The sequence below is a fragment of the Cavia porcellus genome, unplaced genomic scaffold (genome assembly GCF_034190915.1).
Source record: "Cavia porcellus strain 051 isolate PalLab524CR breed Dunkin Hartley unplaced genomic scaffold, mCavPor4.1 scaffold_5, whole genome shotgun sequence".
In the NCBI taxonomy this organism is placed as follows: Eukaryota; Metazoa; Chordata; class Mammalia; order Rodentia; family Caviidae; genus Cavia; species Cavia porcellus.
This window is the reverse complement of record NW_026947488.1, coordinates 4,986,874-5,008,997: the sequence shown is the minus strand read 5'-3', so window position 1 is coordinate 5,008,997 and position 22,124 is coordinate 4,986,874. Positions and strand designations below refer to the sequence as shown.

The window sequence follows — 22,124 nt, the reverse complement described above, 5'->3', positions numbered from 1 at the left end:
CTGATACATCAGCAAAGGCTTCCTTGATGTGTAAGCTACTTCTTTTGGGTATCCTGAGTGCCTGTTAGCAGGTCATTCTGAGGTTGGGCACTGGTTATGGGGCTCATGGAAAAGGGAGCGGTGGTGATGTGCTCTGAGAAGGGGCAATATCCTTGTGTAAGCAGCTTCCTCAAGTGAGATGGGGTTCCCAGGTGAGAAAGGCTCCTCTCCTTGAGTGTCTCAGTGGTGACAGATACTGCTACTTTTGAAGGAGGCTCAGAGCAAATCAACGATGTTTCTCTATGGCTGTTAAAATATCCTGACCCCGTGCTTCAGGATCCCATTTTTCCTGATTAATGCTTTAATTTTCACACAGGAAATTTGGTAAAATGTGAATCCAACTGCCCTTTTCATTCAGCTACTTGCACCATTAAACCAGCGTGTTTGATTTTCAGCAACGTTAGCCCTGCAGCTGTAAGAAAACAAGAGATCTGTTCAGGGTTGTCCTGGAAGCTGCCTGATTGTTGGGACTGTGACTCGAGGTGAGAGTTAATGGGCCTGAGCTTGTTATTTGCTCTCTGTAAGCGCTCCAGGACACCCGCAAGGCTCCGTTTCATACACCGTCCTTGCAGCCATCATCTCCGCTGCCTGCAAGGCTGGGCCATCAAACTCCCAAGGCACATGCCCCAATTATCGCTGATCACAATCAACCTCAGGTGATAGCTTGATGAGATGTCACCCCGTGGCACATCGTGGGTTGCAAGAATCACATTTCTCATTAGAAAGGAGCTCAACATCATGTTCAAGTCCAAGGGCAAGACCAAGTTAATCTCAAATCCCACGTTTGGGGACCTAAGACCAAGGACAGAGTCTATAGTTGTCTGTGTCCAATCAGGAGATAGAGACCACACAGAAGAGTGTAACATAAGAATGATTAACCAGAATAAAAGAACACTTACATGATGTTAGGAAATTCCAACAGTTGCCTGAAGTTGAGGGAAAATGCTCCAGGAAGGACAAACTGGAAAGGGGTGCAGAGCTTGTTGGAGAAGCTATGGTTTTACCACCTGTCGCAGGAGACCCGAGCTGGTCTGGGGATCCTAGGCAGATGAATGTCAGCCTCCAGAGTCCATTTGGAAAGCAGGCAGCCAGCAGATAGTGATGCGGTGTGTGTTTGCCAAGCCTGGGCACCAGTGAGGTCAGAAGGCTCAGGGATTCTGGGCTGCTCGGAAGGGACTGGGGCTCACTGAAGGAATGACCCCCCTTGTGTGAGCTGTTGGCCTCAGCCAGGCGGGGTGTTGGCTGCCATAGATTATCACCCGTCCATCCCCGGGGCTTGCAGAGAGATCACTTTTGCCTCCTGAGGTTCAAGCAGGTTGTGGCAGATGGCTTTACACCAATTTTGTGGTTGCTGTAAGCATTACATTATGTATATCTGGCTCACCACATCTGTTGGTTCTACGCATGTGGATTCCATCAGCTGTGGAAGAAAAGATTTGAAAAAAATTTGCATCTGTATTGAATATGAACAGATTTATTATTATTATTTCCCAAAAAGCACGATAACAGCTGAGTACATACTGTTTACGTTATATTAGGTATTCAAAGTCATCTAGAGAGGACTTATGTCCATGGGAAGACTGCACGGGATCTGTGGAAATACAATACCCTTTGATGCAAGGGTTTGAGTGTCCTTATCGAGTCGGTACCTTTGTAGGGTGGCACAGTCCTGGAACAGCCCCCGGGACATACTGAGGGCACCTGGGTACATGCTGGATGGGACTTCTTTTACGGTCATTATTTTACAGTTAAAGTGAAGTATAGAAACCTCATCTCCCTTTAGGCTACCACATGTAGATTGTCTTAGCTGTTTCTTCTATATGCATTTAGAACTACATGAAATGGGATTATAATTTTTGTTTCAATCGCCAAACATAATTTGGAAACTCAGTAAGCAATATTGTCTTTACCCATATTTTCGCTCTTCTATCATGGTTTTCGAAACTTCCTGAGGTTCTAAGACCCCACTGTCATTACTCCCTCTAGAGAGCTTCCTCTAGCCATTTCTCATGGGTAGACCAGTTGGTAACAAATCCTCTTCATTTTCCCTTATTTGGGAGTGTCTTGATTTCCATCCGTTATAGAGAAAATTGGAATCTGGAACTAACATTTCTTTACAATTGGACAATGTCCTGCCTTTTTTCCTGACCTCTGCTCTGTGATAGGAAATCTGCTCCGGTGAGAATATCCTCCACGCAGTGGAGGTGTTGCTTCTCAGTCACTGCTTTCAAGACTTTCAGATGTTCAAGGTTCAGAAGTTAACTGTGCTGTGTTTTGGTGTGAATTTCCTTGGGTTAATCCTGGCTGGGTTCTCAGTTTCCTCAAAGCATAGATTTATGTCTTTTGCCACGGTGAAGCTTTTAGCCATTATTTCTCACTCTCTACTCCTGTTTTCCGTGTCCTTCTGGGACTCCCTTGGAGGGGTGGTAGATCCTCAGTTTTATAGGTGCCTGAGGTGCTGTGCGGTCCTTTTCATCCCGTTCCTCTTTTGCTTGGATGCAATCATTTCAATTGTTCAGTTGTCAGTTTCTTGGATTCTTCTTTTCTGTCCTTTCTGCTGGTGAGCTCATGAATTGAGTTTTAAAATTTTTGGTTGTTATGGTTTCTATCGATATGTTCTCCAAGAGCCTCGTTTGCTCCTAGGCATGGATTCTGGAGGGTGTTTGGGTTAGGGGGAGTTACAGCTGACTCGCCGTCAGGAGATGGAGTCTGGTCTGAGGAGGTGTGTCCCTGGGAGTGTGTCCTGGAAGTTCCTCCCTGGGTTCTTTCCGCTTCCTGTCCACATCCTGTGGACAGTTCTCCTCTGAGGTTGCCTTCTGCCACACTGTTCTGCCTTGGACCAGCAGCTGAAGTCTCTGCAAACTGTAAGCCAAAATAAACCTCTCCTCCTTTAAATTGTGGGTATCAAGTATTTTGTCTCAGTGACGAGGAAAGTAACTAAGACAATGACAGTATTTTTTATTCTAAAATTTCCCTTTGGCTAGACTTTTACTCTGTTTCTCTGTTGGACTGTCCATTCTTCATTTGTTTTAAGTGCATTTGCAAGTGTTCATCAAAAACATATTTATGATGGCTGCTTTAAATTTCTCAGATAATTCAGGCACATCTTCCATCTATCTTGATGAGGCATCTTTGGACTGCCTTCCCCATTCAGTCCGAGGTTGTTATGGTTGTTACCTAAAATGACCCCACAAGAGCTCACTGTGGTAAAGGCTTGGTTGCCAGCGGATGGGCTTTTGAAGTTACTGGGCTGCGGAGGATCTACCTGCATCCATGGAGTAATTCATTGATGGGACCATGATTTGATCTTAGTATTGGGAGGTGAAGAACCAGGAAGTGAGGACCAGTTAAAGGGAGGGGCGCCCTTGCGGGTTCCCATCTCTTTTCTCTCTGACTCTTTCTGTCTCTCTCTGCTTCCCAGCCAGCATGAGCTAAGCAGCTCTCCTCCCCCACGCCCTCTGCCTCACTTCAGCCCACAAACAATGGAGCCAGCTGACCAAGGACTGAACAGTGGCCCGAAATAAGCCTTTCTTCCTTTAAATTGCTTACCACCGTGATGGGAGGCTGAAGTCTTTCTGGTTCTTGATGTAACTTGTGACTTTTTATTGCAACTTGAACATGTTGCATATGCTTTAGTGAGAGGCAGGCTATACTGGCTCCCACAAGGCCTGCATCTGTATCTTGCTCTCTGAGACAGGGAGAAAGGCCCGTCCGTGCTCCCGTATGGCCTGCTCTGATACCCGCCCAGCGAGGAGGGTAAGGAGGTGGATAGAATGTGGCACACTCATACATGGGAATAACACCTGGAAATAAAAGAGACTGGATTACTGAAGCATACAGCAATGTCAGTGGGGCTCAAGGCATTGTCCCAAGCCGCGGAAGCCGGATGGAGCATGCTGTTGGTTTACGATTCTGTTGACAGCATTCTGAAAAAGGTAAATCTATAGGGACAGAAAACAGCACTGTGGTCAGCAGGGGCTGGAGGGTGAGCCAAAGGCTGATCACAGCGAGGTCTGGGGCCATGTGAGTGTGACAGTGTTCCTTTGTGTCTTTGTTGGAGGCTATGCAATTGTACCTGCTTAGCAAAATTCATAGAGCTTTACACTTTGTGTGTTTGACTGTATGTCTGTACTAAAGTTAATTAAAAACCAGTGCCTGGTGCAGGATGGAGCTGTAGAGATGGAGGAACCGAGGTGGGGCTTGCTTGCCCCCTCTCAGCGTCAGTATGGGTCCCCACTGCCTGTATTTTAATTACAAACCCATAGTCCTATGACTTGTACCTGTGTGCTGCATGCAGTGTACACACTATGTGTATTAGACAGCTTTCCGTTGCTGGGACAAAATACTTGACACCCAAAGTTTCAACGAGGAAAGGTATAATTTGGCTTACAGTTTTGTGGGTTTTGGTTCATTGTTTGCTGGCTCCAAGGCCGACACATGGTGGTAAGGCGTGATGGAGGAAAGCTACTCATGGTAGTCAGGAAGCGGGTCAAAAGAGCCCTAGGAGGAAGGGGACAGGGACCAAAAACATTGTCCTCTAGGTCATGCTCCATGACCTGTTTTGTCCATGTAGGCCCTGCTTCCTAAAAGCCCCGTCAGCTATGGACTCATCCCTCACGATGCACCCACCTCTCAGGAGTCTCCAACAGTCAAGGTGGCAATCAATGAACCGGCGTGTACTGTTTTTGAGTACTGAGTACCCATCTGTGCCTAGTGCTTCCAAAGTGGTAGTTCAGCATGAAAGTGCTTTCTCTTACTGTGCTCTGAATCATGCCAGTCCTGGGGGGGCTCTTTTCCCTGCCCTTCCTTTGAATTCAGCATCGAATCTGTTATTTCCCTGGCTAATTATTATAATTACATAAAACAATAACTATTGCCAATACAATATTCTGAATTTCATTATTTCACATCGTAAACAAATCTGTTTATAACCTGCCCGGCAGTTGGGAATTGTGGTATCTTGCAGCATTTTGTTTTATGCATTATAAGCTGCAAGGGTTTGTGGTAAACTCCACCATGGCCAGACCCACAGTGCAAAGCTTTGGCTTTGCTGTCTGTGGAGCCAGAAAGGTCACCTTCAGTGTGGCATTCAGGGAGGGGAGAAGGGCAGTGCCGGGTGACAGCTCTCACCTTTGTGCCAGCCCTGTCTTGCAGCCTGCATTACAGCTCTGAGCTTTTCTTTCTCCAGCTGCCAGAGAGGAGACCGAGGCACAGAGCAATCAAGGCTGGCCCCTTACTTGTCATTTGACTAGTATGATGCCCCTGGTACCTATAATTGCAGGCCACTTTATCCCTACACATCATTCTTCCTGTTTTGCAGATGAGGAAACAGAGGGCCAGGGATGGGAAACACTTGTCTAGAGAGAATCACAGGATGTCGCTGGGCAGGCTGCGGACTCTGAACACAGCACGGCCGTGCCTCATTCCTCGGTGGCTCTCATCCCTGTTGGCCCGTGCTTTGCCTAGAACTCCTCCTGAGGTTCCAGCACGGCTCATTCCTTCGCTGGGCCGTGTGTTTGTGTGAATACCACCGCCTTCCCTGAGGCTGACCGGGCTCCTCCTGCGAAGCAGCTTTCCTGCTTCCTCCCTGCCCTTCTCCCACGCTCCTTCTCCGTCTCCGCTCCTCTTACGCTGCTCTGTTTCCCTCAGTGCATATCATCTTCCAATACGTAAGATGTAATTTTCCAATATGTAATTTATTTCTAGAAACTACATCTTGCCCGTCTCTCGAGTTAGAATGCAGTTCCATAACACAAGCTCCTTTGACAGCTCACCTTATTTCGCCCTGGGCTTGCCTGGTTTTACAGAGTCCTGCAGCCCAGCAAGCCGTGTGGTCCCAGGTGAAACAGGACCCTGTTACCTCCAACACCAAAGGGCTGCTGGCCACAGTAGGTGCTCAGCAAGCATCGGAATTCATAAGCAAAGGAATTTCAATAGGCGGACACTAAATTTGTTTTTGGAGTATCACGATGTCCCACTTAGTGACCTGGCGGAAGAGTATCCAACCACTTCTTGTGTGCTACTCCACTATTTTTTGTTCAAAAATATTTAAATATAACATAATTCTTTGTGAATTTGTGTGCCCCGGGCAGTGACCTGTACAGGACACTCATGTCCATTCTGTGCTGCTTGCTTTCTGGGAGTTCCAGCACCAGCACCACAGGCCCACGCCCCTGCGTGCTCTCTCTCTGTTTCTGTCTCTGTCTCTGTCTCTGTCTCTGTCTCTGTCTCTCTCTCTCTCTGTCTCTCTCTCTCTCTCTCTCTCTCTCTCTCTCTCTCTCTCTCTCTCTTTCCAGCAAAATTTTATCCTAAAATGAAAGGCAAAAAGTGCTTGGACTGGACTGACCCAAGAAACAAAGGGAGATAATTTTGCCTTATGCAAGATAATTTGCCTAAAATGCAAATTAGCGAGCTATTCAGGTTTTTCAAACAAATGGATGAGAAGACAGAAGGAAGAGAACCATAGGTACAAATGGAGCGTGCTGCTTCACACCAGTAATTCAGGCAGTCTGGGAGGCTGAGGCAGGAGGACCACAAATTTGAACTCTGCATAGACAACTTAGTGATTTAGCAAGATATTGTCTCCAAAAAACAAAATAGAACAAAACAGCAGACACAGAGGCTGTCCCTGACAACAAGGCTAGAACCCTGACAATGGCCACAGAAGGGACTCCAGACTGTAGTGTGGTGTGTTAGTACTCTGAGATACCCAAGAACAGCAAGTGCAATGCTATGGCCAGAGGGACCCATCGGTAGGGACCCTCTTCAATACCGATGTCACATTTGAGCAATGAATCATGGGAAAAACCAACAACCATGCATCTTGGGAAAGTGTTGTGTTAGCCTGGGAGGTGTGATGGTAAGGTGAAAATCCCCACTGGCCAAAATCACCCTCCGATTCCTTGGGGTGGGCATCATGTTGAAGTCATACTATTGAGCTGGCTCTTGCTATCTAGCGACATTCCCCAAACACAGCGACTTAAAATGACAACTGCTTATTTATTTCTCGAAACTATTGGAGGGAAGATGAGCCTGGTTCTTGCTGTCTTGGCTGGTCTTGCAGTATCTGTGGTTGGCTGCCAGATCTGTTAGGGCTTGGCTAGACCGGAAGGGTGTCCAAGGGATGACTTGGCTTGGATCCATAGGACCTCTGATTGTCCAGGGGGCCTATCTTACTGCTGAGGAAGAGCAGACTCCTACAGGCATCTTGAGACCAGGCACATCATTACTAATGGCCCAGAGCTGAAGAGTAGGGAGAAAGTCTCGAGGTCTCATCTTTTTTATTTGTTTTTGAGACAGGATCTTGCTAGTCACTAAGCTGCTTGGGTTGGCCCTGCCTCAGACTTCCAGAGCCCTTGGATACAGGTGTGCACCACTTTGCCTGACTGGGAAGAACCCAAATGTCCTTGTAGAGGTTGTGGAAACAGGGATAGAGGAAGATACTGGGGGTCTTAGTTGTTGTTGGTATGTTTTGTTTTGTTTTTGAGACAAGATCTTATTATGCAGTTCAGGCTGGTCTTGAACCCACTATGTAGCCCAGGCTGGCCTTGAACTCTCCTCCTACCAGGATTACAGGCATGCACCACCATGCCTGGCAGATGCTATTTTTTTTTTTTTTTTTTGCAGTCTATGAACACAATTTCTTAGTATCTCAATTTGGTCAGTTTTTTCTTTAGTGTTGGACTCTGCTTCAGCTCCTTGTTTTAGTGACAGATAATCTGGGGACTTGTATTTTTGGTGTACATTGTACCCCAAATTCCACAGACACTGGAGCTGCTAGTGGTGTGAAGGCCACTGAGGGCACTGAGGGCTGAGCCCACTTGAGGGCGCCGGGCCTAGGTCCTGCTGCGTTCACACGCAGCCTTGCTGCTGACTGCTGGGGTCCTTGCCGAATCATGGAAACTGCTGTGTTCTTTTTTGGTCCAACCTGTGACGGTGGAAACCAATGATTGTGTTTGCACGTGGAGGCTCCGCAGTGCAGAGCTTCGGGAGTTTCTGAGAAATGAAAGATGACAACAGCCTGGGTGGGTTTAAACCAAGCGAGGAATCGGCCTCAAGCCGATCAAAGCACGATGGACTGGCTCGGAAAAAGAAAAGTATGTTAATAATTTTCAGCAGATTGCTCCCAGGCTCTGTGGTAAGTGCTTATGGAGGCTGTTTGTTTAATCTTCATTTATCCCATTTTACAAGTGAAAACCCTAACGTTAAAGGCACTCATTGAGCCAAGCAGTGGCCCAAGGGTAAACTGGGATTCGAACCCAGGGTTTTTACTTTTCAGCTGAGGCTCTCCTAGGTTCCGGGCCATCCTGACCTCAGGCTTTGCCCCCTAAACACCTGCAACCTGTGGACCATCTACAGGGAAGCCACATCATTTGTGTATGAAAATCAAGTGATCACAAGCATGCACTTCTGCTCAGACTTGATTGGGCTTCTGTCCATCGTGTGTTTATAAACTCTTTGTTCTGCTCAGTTGTCTTAATGTGTTTAAGCAAAATATAATCTCATCACCAAATGGAATCCATTTGGGTGAAGCCCTTGTGAAAGCTGACATGTGATCCACCGTGACAGGAGGCGAAGCAGCTTTCGGGAGGGGAAGGTGGTGCTCAGAGCCAGACAGCTCAAGCCTCACATAGAACCTTCCAGCCCGTTCTGGATGCTCCTGCTGGATGGGAAAAGTCACCTGGGTTAAGATCTCAAATTAGGGCTGGGGATTTAGCTCAACGGCATAAGCACCTGCCTTGCAAGCAGGCGGTCGTGAGTTCGATTCCCGGTACCGATAAAAACGAAAAAGACAAAAAAAAAAAAAAAAAAAAAAAAAGATCTCAAATTATAGACATGTTCCACAAAGTACAAGACCATATTATGGTGGCCTACAGTAGCATATTGTAAAATTTTAACAGTTACATATTTATTGTATTAGTCCCTTGGAAAAACTGACTTTCCCTTGTTTGGTGATGATTTAGTGTCCCCCCCTTTACTACAAGTGTTTCTTTTGGTCCCCACTCCCCACTCCCTTCCCTGCATAGACAAAATGTTGCATCACGGTACATACCTTGTGTTTCTTTGCTGGTGGGAATGGACATCTTACTGTGTATGTCGCTTTTTTTTTTTTTAGAAAAGATTGTTTGGATTTTTAAAAGGTTTTAGAACACATAGACTTCAAATTTTAGGGCAGTTTTCAGTTTATTTTAACAAGAAGCAAAGGTGCAGAGTTCTAAAAAAAAGCGTTAAATTCTCGTACCCCATGTTAACCTCCTCACCCGCCTGGTTTTCTTACTGTTAACATCTTGCATTAGTGGGGTACATGTGCTATAATCGATGAGCACATTGGCACACAGCTGAAGTCCATATAGTTTATTTTCTGTATGGTGCTGGGAACTGAACCAGGACTTTCACCCTGGGCTCCGTCCCCTGCCTTCTTTATTGTTTTTGAGACAGTTACAGCACTAAGTTGGCCAGGCTGAGCTCAACTTGCAATCCTCCTGCCTCAGCCTTCCATACTGCTGGGATTGCCTCACACACCACTATCCCCAGAAGAGGTCCACTCTTTGTAGTGTACTGTATGAATTTTTTTCACTTTATGAATTTTGGTGTTTAGTGACCGTGTGACCCTTCTAACAGTATCATACAGAATGGCTTTGCTGCCCTGAAGATCACCCTTGATCTTCGTATTTATTTTCTCTCCCCATTTTCCTTTGGCAACCCCTAATTTTTTAAAAACAGTTTTGTCTTTTCTAGAATTTCAGAGTTGGGATCACGCAGTACCCAGCCTTTTCAGCCTGGCTTCTTTCACTTAGCATCATGCATTTAAGATTCCTTTGTTTCTTTTTGTGGCTTGATAGCTCATTTTTCTTTATTGCTGAATAATACTCCATTGTCTGGGTGTACCAAACTTTGTTGATCCATTCAGCCTGTGAAGGACATCTCTGTCACTTCTATGTTTTCACAACTATGAAAAAACTGCTATAAATACCACGGTGTGGTTTGTGTGTGTGTGTGTGTAAATGTAAGTCATTGTGTAGTGATGGTTTCCACCTACTCTTTTTTCCCAAGCTTTTAAAAAATTATGATGAAATGCATTTAACATAAAATTTACCTTTTAAACCATTTTAAATGTACCCTTCAGTGTTATGAAGTATATGGTGTACACAGCTCCTATTGTACTTACTTTTCTGGTTGGTGAGACACAATACCAAACACCCACAAATGGAAGGAGGAAAGGTTCATTTCAGCTCTTAGCTTCTGGAGGCTTCAGTCCATAGCTGGCTGGCTCCCACGCAGGGTGGCCTGGCAGGGAGGTATCACCGAGGACAAACCGCCCATGGCAGGGTAGGCAGGAGGCAGCAAGCAAGCATCCCTTTCTTTTTTTCCTATCCAGGCTACAAGCCTTTTGGGTGATTTTATCACCCCAACGGAGGGCCTTCTCATTAACCAGAATCAATTAGTGGACTGATCCAATACCACACACCTTTAATCTCAGTACCATACACCCTAGAACCAGCTACCTCTGGAAAGCCCCACCCGTGAGCACAGGTAGCTTTTGGGGGACATGCAGATACAAGCCATAACATTTCCCTTTTAAGTGATGTATGAGTCAGTGAATGATATATGAGAGATGAGAGGAAGGCAGAAGAAACTTTTGGAGAGGGGAAAAGAGATCAACAGGAATTTGGAGGAAGGGAAGATGAGTGTAACAGGACTGTAAAGACTAAGATACGTGAAATGCACGTACCGACTTCCCAGAACTAACCCCAGCATTCTGTAACACTAGCATTCACTAATTTTAAAAAAAATAGCAGCGATACTCCTGCAAAAGGTGTCTAGGTAGGGATGGGAGGAGGTCAGAGTCTCGGTGGTCTTCACTCAGGGCAGAGCCTGTGATGGTGGTGCAGCAAGGGTGACGTTTGGAGGGCCTTAGCAAAAGCAGCGTCTTTGCATCCAGCTCCTTCCACAAGAGTGAATTTATTCAATATGAACAGTGCATTTACCATGGTCTTTCTTCCAGGACCCTGACTATGACTTTGTAAAATCTGTTTGTGGCATTTCAACATTTCAACTGCCTGCCCAGGCCCACTTAGAGGTTGGTTGTGATAAAGTTTTGAAAGTTACCATTTCTTTCCTTTGTTTTTCTCCCTCCTATGGGATCATTTCTCCTCCGGGAAGTTGTACATTTGCGTTGGAGAATATGACCAGACTGGGGGCCTGGGGGGCTGATGAGCATGCCTGGTGGGGTAAAAGAATCCATCTTGTTCTCTGCGTGGTGGAGTGGTGGGATGGTGACAGGGTGGGCACTTGACCCTAGGTGACCAGATGGTTATTCAGGACCCTTCCTTGTCTTCTTAATCCTTAGAATCCCCATCAGTCCAGTGGAGACAATACAACTTGCCATCCTGGACTCAGAGAAAAGCAAACTTAGCTGTGGGCCATGGAGGTTTTCTGACAAAAAGTGCCATTCATCGGAGGAAGCCGTGAGCTTGTAGGGATCAGCTATTACTAACAGGCCTGGGTTTACTCTAGTCACAGAGCAGGCTGCAGAGAGAGACAACAGATGTGGTGGCAGGTGTGATGGGACCTAGTGCTCTTTCTCTGAACTTCCTGTTTCAAAAGCCCCAAGCCTCCCACTCTTGGAGAACCAGCTGTCTTCTCTTCCCACACCTCTGCCCGATGAAGGGCTTAGGTTTGCATGGGGCATGGAACGCTAGACTCAACTCTCCACCAAGTTTCTGCAAGACTCCCTAAGGTGGTGTCTCTTAGTTCTTACCCACTTTCTGGTCAGTCTTGGGGCCCTCGTGGGGTCTCTGGGACTCACACTGGGGGCTGCCTCCACCCCTGCCCTGAGTTTGGCTGTGGGTGATTTGTCCGAACCCCACTCTTTGTAGACTCCCCAAGAATGGAGTCCCAGTCATCTCACCCTCAATTCCTCATGGAGGCTGAGGAGCACCCCTCCCCTTAATTCTTGTTCCCACCCAGCCACTTCTTCTCCTCCTGGGGACCCCAGAACCTGAGGATTCCAAAACCTGGCTCGGGTTCCTCAGATTGCTTTCCTTAGCGCTTAGGATTCTGGAATTCGGAGGTCTTGACTCTGTTTCTGACAAAGGGGCTCTCACAGAAACCCTGCTAGGGGTCCCCTTGGTCACCACTTCAGAGCCACTGCAGGCAGCACCAAGCTGAGGCCCCAGAGCTCCCTCCAGCTCTCACGTGACTGGGTGCAAACTCAGGAGTGCAGGTGCCACAAGTGGCCCATGCAGCAGCTCTGGGTCCACTGTCCCCGTGGGATTAAACTCCAGTTGCCCATGGTGGGGGCCTGAGGGATTACGTATGCACCCCAGCTGCCTCCAGCCTGGTCCTCCTTCCCACTCCCCACTGAATGTTGCCCGGGATCTCCTCCCAAATGTAACGGGGAACCCGGGAACCCAACCTGAGACCTCCCTTCCCAGAGGCGGTGAACGGAGCCTGCTGCGTTCACTGATGGGGGAAGAGACAGGGTAGGAGGAAAAGCGGGTGGAGGAGGAACTGTTAGTTAATAGTTCAAAATATTATGGCGTGTTATTGAAAACTCAGAGAAACTGAGCACTTATCTTGTGCTGGGCACATAAATTATTTCATCTGCTCCTCCCGGTAGCTCAGCCATAATTATGCTATTCCTAGAGCCAAAGGAAACGAAGTCTTAAATGGTGGCATAGGGACGGGCTGTCAGGCCGGCCATCCCGGGGACTGTTTTTGGAGGTCCTCAGCTAGTTTAAGGGAGTCTGCATCATCCATATCTATCAGTGTTGCTGGGTTCTAGCAGCTGCTTATTTCTCTTTCTAGAGATTTCTGCCTGTTGATCTTTTCTTCAAAAACCATAAGCTCTCAGATTTCTTGAGGCAGGGCCTTTTTCAGATGGCCTGGTGCTGTGAGATCAATTATGCTGGCCAGATATTTGTGTGAAGGAAACACAATGGAGATGGAGATGACCCCCTGGTCCTCTTCTATATCAGAGGTGTCCTGGTCAGTGTTGAAACCAGCTCTCAGGATTACAAGAAAACTGATTGGTAGCATTCGCCAATTTCTTTGGTGTCAATACACCTACCACGGCCAGTTCAAGCAATGCATCTACCTTGGAATGGAGAGGAGAGGGAGATGTAGAGTCCTGTGCTATTCCTAATAACTCACCATGCGGGCACCGTCCATAGAAGCCACCTCCAGAGTACGGGAGTGTTTAATGTCCGTTATGGATTGTTGTTTGTGTTCCCTGTTGTTTGTGTTCGATGAAATTCTCACCTGCAGTGTTTGGAGCTGAGGGTGATTAGGTCATGAGGGGGGAGCCCTCATGAGTTAGATTAGTGCCCTTGTAGTGCTCAAGAGAGCTTTATGCCTCTTCTGTGGTAGATGGAGGCAGCAAAAAGGTGTTACCTATAAGCTAGAGGCGGGCTGTCACAGACACCCAATCTGCTGGTACCTTGACTTTAGACTCTTCGCCTCCAGTACTGTGAGAAATAAACTTGTCGCCCAGGATAGGGTACCTTTTGCTGTAGAAGCCTTAAAATACCTTTCTGTCCTCTGAGTACTTTTACTCAAGAAAGACAATGCTTTTGTGCTTTGCTCCGAGCCAGCATCTTTCTATATTGAGGTAAAACCCCACAGAACCTTAAATTCACTGTCTGGACTATTTTAAAGAACAGTTTAGTAGCATTTAGTACACACATTGCAACTACCACCTCTATCTAGTTCCAAAACTTTCATTATCCTTAAGAAAATCCTGAACCCAAATTAAATGTTCATGCCTCATTCTCTCTCATCTTCTGGCAACTGCTGTAATCTGTTCTTACTTGTATAGCTTTGCCTGTTCCAGGATTTTTTATGCAAATGCAATCACGCACTATATAACCTTTTGGGTCTGATTTCTTTCGCTCACCATAATGAATTCAAGGTTCCTCTCTACAGGAGTGCTTTCTTCCTCCTTGTGGCTGAATAGGACTTCTGTGTCTGCATGTTGCTAATCTACTGGTCAGCTGATGGACAGTTGTGTCATTTTTACCTTTTAACTATTTTGAATGAGCCACTCTCCTCACGTCTTTGTGTACAAACCTGAATATCATTTTTTCAATTCATTTGGGTATATACTGCAGGTTGAATTACAGGCATATCTGCTTTAACTTTTTGAGGCACCGCCAAACTATTTTCCAGAATGGCTACATCATTTTTCCCTGTTCGTAGTGTTTAAGATTTCAATTTCTCTAAATCCTTACCAACATTCATTATTTCCAGCTTATTATTCTTACTGTGGTGGTACTAGTTGGTGTGAAGTCAGATTACATTGTAATTTTGATTTACATTTCCCCAGTGACTAATAGTATTGTGTGTCTTCTCATGGGCTTAGGGCACGATCGTTTGTCTTCCTTGGAGAAATGTCTACTCAAATCCTTTGCTCATTTTAAAATTGGGTTGCTTGGAGTTTTTTTGTGACAAGAGTTCTTCATACATTCCAGATATATTAGATATGTGATTTGCAAACATTTTTTTTCCCTTTCTGCATCTTTTCACTTTCTTGAGAGTTCCCTTTTGTACAAAAGTTTTAATTTTGAATCGAAAATTATTTTTTTTTCTTTTGCTGGTTGGGTTTCTGGTTTCATAGCCATTATTAGAACCCATTGCTAAACCCAAAGTTTGACCCAAAATTTAATCTTATGTCTTTTTGTCAGAGTTTTGTAGTTTTCACTTGGGTCTGTTACCCATTTTGAATTAAATTTGCATATAGTGTGAGGTAGGGGGCCAACTTCTTCTTTTTTTTTTTTTTTTTGCATGTATATATCCAGTTTTTGTAGCTTTGATTTTAATATAATTTACTTAATTATAAGTGAGTGTAACTTAACTTTGAGTTAGGGACCACATTTCACACGCAGTCTGCAAAATTCCTGGAAATTTGATAGTCAGCTGTGTGGAGGCCTCGGTGGTGTGAACTGGCCCCACCATGCTGCTGCTTTTACCAAACACTGCTTGGACTATGTGGCCACTGAGGGCTGGGATTTGGAGGTTTCCTTTAAAGGAGCTGAGCTGGAGGATGAGTGAAGTTTGCTTGTGGAGCTCTGGGAGGATGGGTGCCTGCCGACCCTATAGGCACCGTCCTGCTCAATATGTACTGCTGTATCTGGCTTTCCTTTTGTGACTTAAAGACTATGGCCAGCTCCCTTTGTCCCTCTCTGTCTGTCTCTCTCTCTCCTCCTAGTATGTGCACAGCTGCTCCTTCTGGCTTCAAGGTGACCAACTTCATCCCAACTAGGTCTCAAGGAGCTCTAGAAGTTCTGCCTGCATGCGGGAATCCAAGCCTTGTCCTGAAGCTGACAAAGAGGTCATTACCTGGGAGCATCGTTAGATCCAAGATGGAGCTCCCAGTTACATTTGAATTTTAGATAAGTCATGTACAGTATTTTCATATTAGTATGAAAGATTCGAGACATATATATTTACAGGAACAGTAATTCTCACACTAATTGGGACACACTGATGATACACCAAAAGAACTATGCATGGTTTAAGTCAAAGTCAAGTGTAGCTGAGAATCCTGTGCTTTTGTTTGCTAAACCTGGCAAGCCTCCTCTGAGGTCAGTTTTGTTTTTCACTGCTCTTATCCTATAGCAGAAACTCAGAATCCCAGCATGGGAAGAGCCTGATTCCTTGTCCATCTTACAGATCTTGAAAAGAAGGAAGTAAAAGACAGGCTTCAAGGAGGCTTGGGTACGAGCTCTATTTTGCCGTGTAGCTACCACATGGCAGGCCATGTCTCAGCTTCCTCTTTGCTGACTTGGGGACAAGAGCACTTGTGGATGGCTGTCAGGGTGCGTGAAATGCCCAGCAGGGTCAGGGGAGTTTTCACTGACGGGGAGAAAGGTAGCGGTGGTAAACTGTGCTTGTCTCCTGCAGGTTGCCTGACCTCTTGGGCTGTGCAGATGATGTGGAATGGAGGCTCCAGAACCCACCTGCCCTGCTCCAGCTGCCAGGGACCAGACAGTTCCTACCCCTGGCCCTCTGGGGGCCCCAAGTGGGCAGGCCTCTCCTCGTCTGACCCTGGGGCCCATCATCCTGCCTTCAGAGCAGGGCCTGCCCCCTACCATGATCCTGAAAGCTTTGCCCATCCCGCTGTACCATACAGTGCCTCCTGGGGGCCTCCAGCCACGTGCCCCGCTGGTGACAGGCAGCCTGGATGGGGGCAGTGTGCCCTTCATCCTCAGTCCCCTGCTGCAGCCTGAAGGGCCTGGGCCCACCCAGGTGGGCAAGCCAGCCACCCCAGCCCTGACAGTGAACATTGTGGGCACCCTGCCTGTCCTGTCCCCGGGTCTGGGGCCCACTCTGGGCAGCCCAGGCAAGGTTCGGAATGCTGGCAGGTACCTGTGCCCACACTGTGGCCGGGACTGCCTGAAGCCCAGTGTTTTGGAGAAGCACATCCGGTCCCACACAGGGGAGAGGCCCTTTCCCTGTGTCACCTGTGGCATTGCCTTTAAGACCCAGAGCAATCTGTATAAGCACAGGAGGACACAGACGCATCTCAATAACTCCCGGCTGTCCTTGGAGTCTGAGGCGGGCGGGAGCAGCGTGTTGGAGGATGGGGACAGGGCTGAAGAGCCCTCTGCAGCAGAGAGTAGGCAGGAAAGCTGGAACCAGAGAGCGGGTGATGCAGCACCAGGAAGGCCTCTTTCCCCAGGTGCCCATCTGTCCCTTGGGGTCAAGAACCCAGATGTGAAGGCAGAATCTGCTCCCCGCCTAGGGTCCACACCTGCTCACAGAGAAGCCCCTACAGACTCCTCCCAGATGGTGTCACCTGGGCTCCCGCTGGCCAGCATGCAGCCCTGGAGGAAGCTTCTAGAACCAAAGCCATGCTCCCTGCAGCGGCAGCAGGAGGTGTCCGGGGAGAAGCCCTGGGACGCCAAGGCCTCCGAGGGCCGGCTGAGGAAGTGCGAGAGCACCGACTCAGGCTACTTGTCCCGCTCAGATAGCGTGGAGCAGCCACCGCTGCCCTCCAGCCCCCTGCACAGCCTGTCGGAGCACAGTGCAGAGTCCGAGGGGGAGGGAGGCCCGGGCCCGGGGCCTGGGCACAGCAGGGCCGAGCCCCCTGCATCAGGGGCCAGCTTGGAGCTGGAGAAGAAACGGCTGGAGGAGCGCATTGCCCGGCTCATCTCTCACAACCAGGCCGTGGTGGATGACCCCCAGCTGGACCACGTGAGACCCCGCAAGACCGTCCTGTCCAAGCAGGGCAGCATTGACCTGCCCATGCCCTACACCTACAAGGACTCCTTCCACTTTGACATCCGGGCACTGGAGCCTGGCCGCAGGAGGGCTGCCCTCGGCCCTGCCTCCTCTACCTTCTCGGCTCCGGACAAGTCGAGGCCCCTCTTCTTCCACTCCGTGCCCACTCAGCTCTCCGCCACTGTGGAATATGTTCCTGTCACCAGGAGCAACTCGCTGCCTTTTGTTGAGGCCTCTAGCACGTGGCCAGAGCCCCGAGACCTGCAGGACACCTGCCCCAGGATGCAGCAGCCGCTGAGTCCCAGGCTGGCCCCAGTCCGACTGAGTGACCACTCCAGGCTGACCTTGGTAGACATCCCCAGCGGCCACCCCCGGGCCCTGGTGAGACAGGCTGCTGTGGAGGACATGCCCTGTACCTCCACTGGAGAGCCCATGGCCCCCGCAGAGGACCTGGGTGGCAAGACAGTCGCCTCAGGGGAAGGAGTACCCTGCAGGGCCAGAGTGGCCAGGAGGAAGTGCGGCCAGAGGAAGCCGAAGATGTTCTCCCAGGAGAAGTGGCAGGTGTACGGCCATGAGACGTTCAAGAGAATCTACCAGAAAACGAAAGCCAGCCATCAAGGAGTGCAAAAAGCCAGGGATGGGCAAGCAGTCCATGGGACGGAGCTGGACCCTCCTCCACAGAAAGAGGCAGCAGGGTCCAGGGGTGCAGCCCCGTCTCATGACAGTGGGACAGCCATGCTTGGGGACGTTTCTATAGAGGCCAAGCCAGGGTCCCGGGGGAGTCTGCCAGCTCCGGAGGGCTCCTTAGAGACTGAGTCCCCTACACAGGGGAGGACAGTGGCCGGAGCAGGAGGCAGCGACCAGCTCAGGATGGCCAGGGCTGGGTCATCCCCCACCCTTGGCAGCAGAGACAGCCCTGGTTCAGGCAACAGGAGCCCTCTAGTTCCTCCAACTGGGCAGCCAGAACCGAGGTGGCAGCCGCCCTCTGTACCTGGGTTCCTCCATGAAGGCGACCTGGGAGCTCCTGGGCCAGCTGTGTCAGACCTCCAGCCTGAAGGGGGGGCTCTTGGGGGTGGGGGTGTAGTAGAGACGTGCCCACGGGCTCCAGCCATCCTGAGAAGGCCTGGGGGTGGCTCTGGGGAGTCCTGGCCAGCAGAGGACAAACTCCCCTCAGAAAGGAAGAAGCTGAAGGTGGAGGGGATGAGCCCCCAGAAGCAGCTGGGGCCTCTGGGAGCAGACACTCCAGGCGGCTCTGCCCAGTGTGCCTTTGTGACCTCCCAGAGACGGGACAGTGACCCGGGGGAGACAGCAGGGCTGCCCCGGGAAAATGCCGAAAGGGTGGCCGATCACTTGGCATCCTCTGGCACCTTCTCCGCTGCCCCCGGGCAGCATTCCCAGCTGGCCACCCAGCCTCAGGCTCCTGGCGCCTTCTCGCCTACGGCAGACAGCAGCTTTCTTCCCAAGTACCTCCTCAGGTTACCTCAGGGAGCCGTCCCCTCCCTGCTGTCTGTGCCCCTGGTGTCCACGCAAGGCCAGCACTCTCTCTGCACAGCTGGGCCACCCAAGACTCCCTGGTCTCCTAGCCCAGCCCCAGACCCGGTCCCCAGTGAGGTACACAGCAGCCTGGAAGAGCCCAGCTGCTCCAGGGCGAGGGATGGAAAGAACGAGAGGCCAGCAGGAAGAGAAAAGCAGGGAGAGGAGAGCGGCGCCCAAGTGCCAGCATCCAGGGTGTCTCCAGGCTCAGCCACAGGGGCCCCTCAGGGGACGGACTCCCTCATAGTCCAAGGCAGTGGGGGTCAGACCTATGCCACCTGTCACCCCTGCACAGGCAGCACATCAAGAACGGCTATAACCTCTGGGGGTGCCCTGAAGTCCCAGGCATGCATCGGGGAGCTTCAGGGGCCTCCTGAGAATGCTCCAGAAGACCATCCCTCAAAGCTCAATCCCTACGGCTCCATCCAGCCTGTCTCCTTCCTCAAGGCCCTCACAAGGCCACAGCCCTTGTCCTCGAGCCAGTCAGAACTGTCTCTGTCACCTGATTTAGGGACTCCCAGGAGCTGTGGGGCCCAAAGTCGCTTCCCCTCGCTGAAGGCTGAGCCCCAGCTCACGTGGTGTTGCCTGAGACGCAGCCTGCCCCTGCCCCAGGAGCAGAAGGAGAAGGCTGCTTCCGTGTACTCTGCTCTGCACTTCCCTGGCGGCAGACTCCGGGATGGAGGTCCTGATACCCGGACCCTGCACAGTGGCGGCCATACCAGCGTGGGCCCTGGAGGAGCTGGAGGAGGAGGAGCAGAAGGAGAAGGAAGGCCGGCACAGACGTCCCAGGTAACCCCAGCTCTGTCCAGTGTGGTGGGCTGAGAAAGCATGCATGAAACCCTCTTGACTAGCAGCTGCTCCTGTTCCGTCTGCTCAGCCTCCTCCCAAGGGAGGCTGGGACTGCCATACCTAGGGAGGGAAATAATAAAGACTTTACGCACAGACAAAAGCAAATCATGGAAAAATAAGTTTCAGAGTAAGGAATTATTGCACCATAGATTCTGGGTGAGATATTGTTCATAAAGAGATGTAAGGTTAGTGCTGAGCTTCCTGGTAACAGAAGCAAAAACTTTTATTGAGTGATAGACTCCAGGCCACAAAACAAAACAAAAGGAAGCAAAGCAAAAATAAAACCCTTAGAGGGATATAGTCAATACCCCGGGTTGGAGCATAATTACCATCATCAGATCCAGACCTAGCACCCAGTACAGTGGCTCTAGCACGCTGTTCCTTGGTGACCAGATAATAGGTGTCTGGCCCTGTCTCCAGAATGAGCCACCCGTGCCTCAAAGGCTTAATCACACCCCGGTCCTGCCTGTTCTGGGGTCTCAATTCTGACTGAACTGCATGAGCGATGTCTAGCGTTTGAGCCTGGCAAGCTGTCCTGCTTTTCTCCAGGTGGGGTCAGAGGGTGGTGCAGCCCTTTGCTCATCCAGAAAGCAGTGGGACTGAGAGGGGAAACCCAAGTCCAGCTTTTAGGCCGCCTCCCTCCAAGAAGAGGGCTGGGAGGGTGACACCAACCCAGGTGTTCCCGAGGCCTTACAGGAGGTCTGGGCTTTTCTCTGGGAGCCAGCCCAGGCAGGGTTCCAGAAGGTTCCATCCAGGTACATCCTGCAGGCACCTAGTTGGAACCCTCATGGGAGCAGGTGCTTTGTCACTCCCGCATTGCTGTGTCTGAGTCCCTTCGATGGCACCCGGTCTGCAGGAAGAGAGCTCTTCAGAGAGCCAGGCCTGCCGTGAGGGCTGCGCGGTACACTGCTAACACGCCTGCTGTTTTCAGCTCTCCTGCCTGGCAGTCTCGAGAATGAGGTCCCAGGACCGGACGTTGGACCCAGAACAGAAGAAAGGCCTGCCTCGCAGGAGGGCAAGGATGACCCGAGGGAACGGCAGGCAGAAAAAACTGAGGATCAGTCCCAAAAGGTAGGATGTGCGTTAACCCCACCCCTTTCAGACATGGTGGGGTCAGGTGAAAGCTGGACCTAGTTAAACCCCAATGACTAGACATGGGACCTGCGGGGCTTCTCTGAGCTCTAGGAAGAGGAGTCCCTTTTGTAGGATCTGTAATTTCATAAAGGACTGACTTCATGGCTCGCAAGCCCACCCTGTAGGACTCCGTTACCTGTGTGTTTCACTGGTACCCCTGTAAGCTTGCCATCCAGCAAATGTTTGCAATAACTGGGTTGAAAGTGCATCCATCCAACATCAGTCCTAAAGAGAGAGCCTGTTAATTATTTACAGTGTTTACTACTTTTTGAATTCTGTAAGCAATGTGTGTTCATTGTAGAAAACTAGAAAATACAGAGGAACAAACAGAAGGCAAAAAATATCTGAGGAATCCCAGCCCTGGGGGGTAATGTACGTCAACCGCTGTGTCTGTCTCCATGACATGTGGCGGGACACAGATTTTCACACCACTGTTTCATCATGTGATTGTCTTGCTTCCTCGCTTAAAACCCTTCAGACTGCTTATCATACGAAAGTTAAAAAGCAAGGTCTTCAGCCTATCTTACCTGTTACATACAGCCTTCTCCATGCCCAGCCCTCAGAAACATCTTGCTGTTACTCTCCCATGATGTTTCTGTCCCTGTCAGTGCGACCAGGTCTGCCTCTGGCTTCACCCATTCACAGCCCACCTTCCCTGACGTACGCACACACTGCCTGGTGGCCCGGCAGTCTTCCCTCCCTAGAGCACCCTTGATCTTCCCCTCCCCTGTGCAAACTTGATCCAAAGTCCAGGTGTTCCTCAGGAGGCGACCCAGACTCCTCATTCTTCCCCGCAGACTTCTCCGCCGCTTGGCGTCTCCTCCTGCTGTCATCAGTTGTCTGCAGGACTGCGTGTCCTGAGCTGACCCCGTGGTGCAGTGCTTGCTGTGTTCCCAGCACTGTGCCGTGATGTGATCACGTGTGTTAGGTCACTAGATCCTTCCGGGCCTCTGGGAAGTAGATGCATCATTAGTGTTGTCTTTCTCACAAGGACAGAGAGACACAGCGAGGTCAGATTTGAGCCGGCAAGACCCATGCTGTGGCCTGTATGCCAGTATGCCCTGCTCTCCAGCCTGCCCCGGGTGTGTCAGGTGCCTGGAGTATTTTTGCTCTGTGTATGGTACCCAGTAGCCCTGGGAAGGGACCTGAGAGTCTGCATTTCTAATGATGCTGGTCCTGTCCAAGGAGCAGGACTTCAGGCTGCTCCAACCACATCTCATCTTCCCCAGCGCCCATCATTTTTGATGCATGTTCTATTGCATTGGTCATGCAGAGCTCTGGTGAGGCAGGCCCAAGTGGAAACAGCCTGACCAAAAGAAGGACTCCTCTAATGAGCAGCATGGGTA

General features: G+C 49.6%; 1 protein-coding gene across 3 annotated transcripts in view; it reads left to right on the top strand.

Annotated features, from left to right (window-relative positions):
• Positions 1 to 22,124, top strand: part of Znf831 (zinc finger protein 831) — a 103,601-nt gene that overhangs the window by 21,428 nt on the left and 60,049 nt on the right. For all 3 annotated transcript variants that reach the window (XM_004999994.4, XM_063248101.1, XM_063248103.1), the window contains exons 2-3: positions 15,943 to 19,584; positions 20,576 to 20,715. In XM_004999994.4, the coding sequence (XP_005000051.1) occupies positions 15,979 to 19,584; positions 20,576 to 20,715 (3,746 nt within the window). In that variant the 5' untranslated portion in view covers positions 15,943 to 15,978. The remainder of the gene's footprint in view (positions 1 to 15,942; positions 19,585 to 20,575; positions 20,716 to 22,124) is intronic.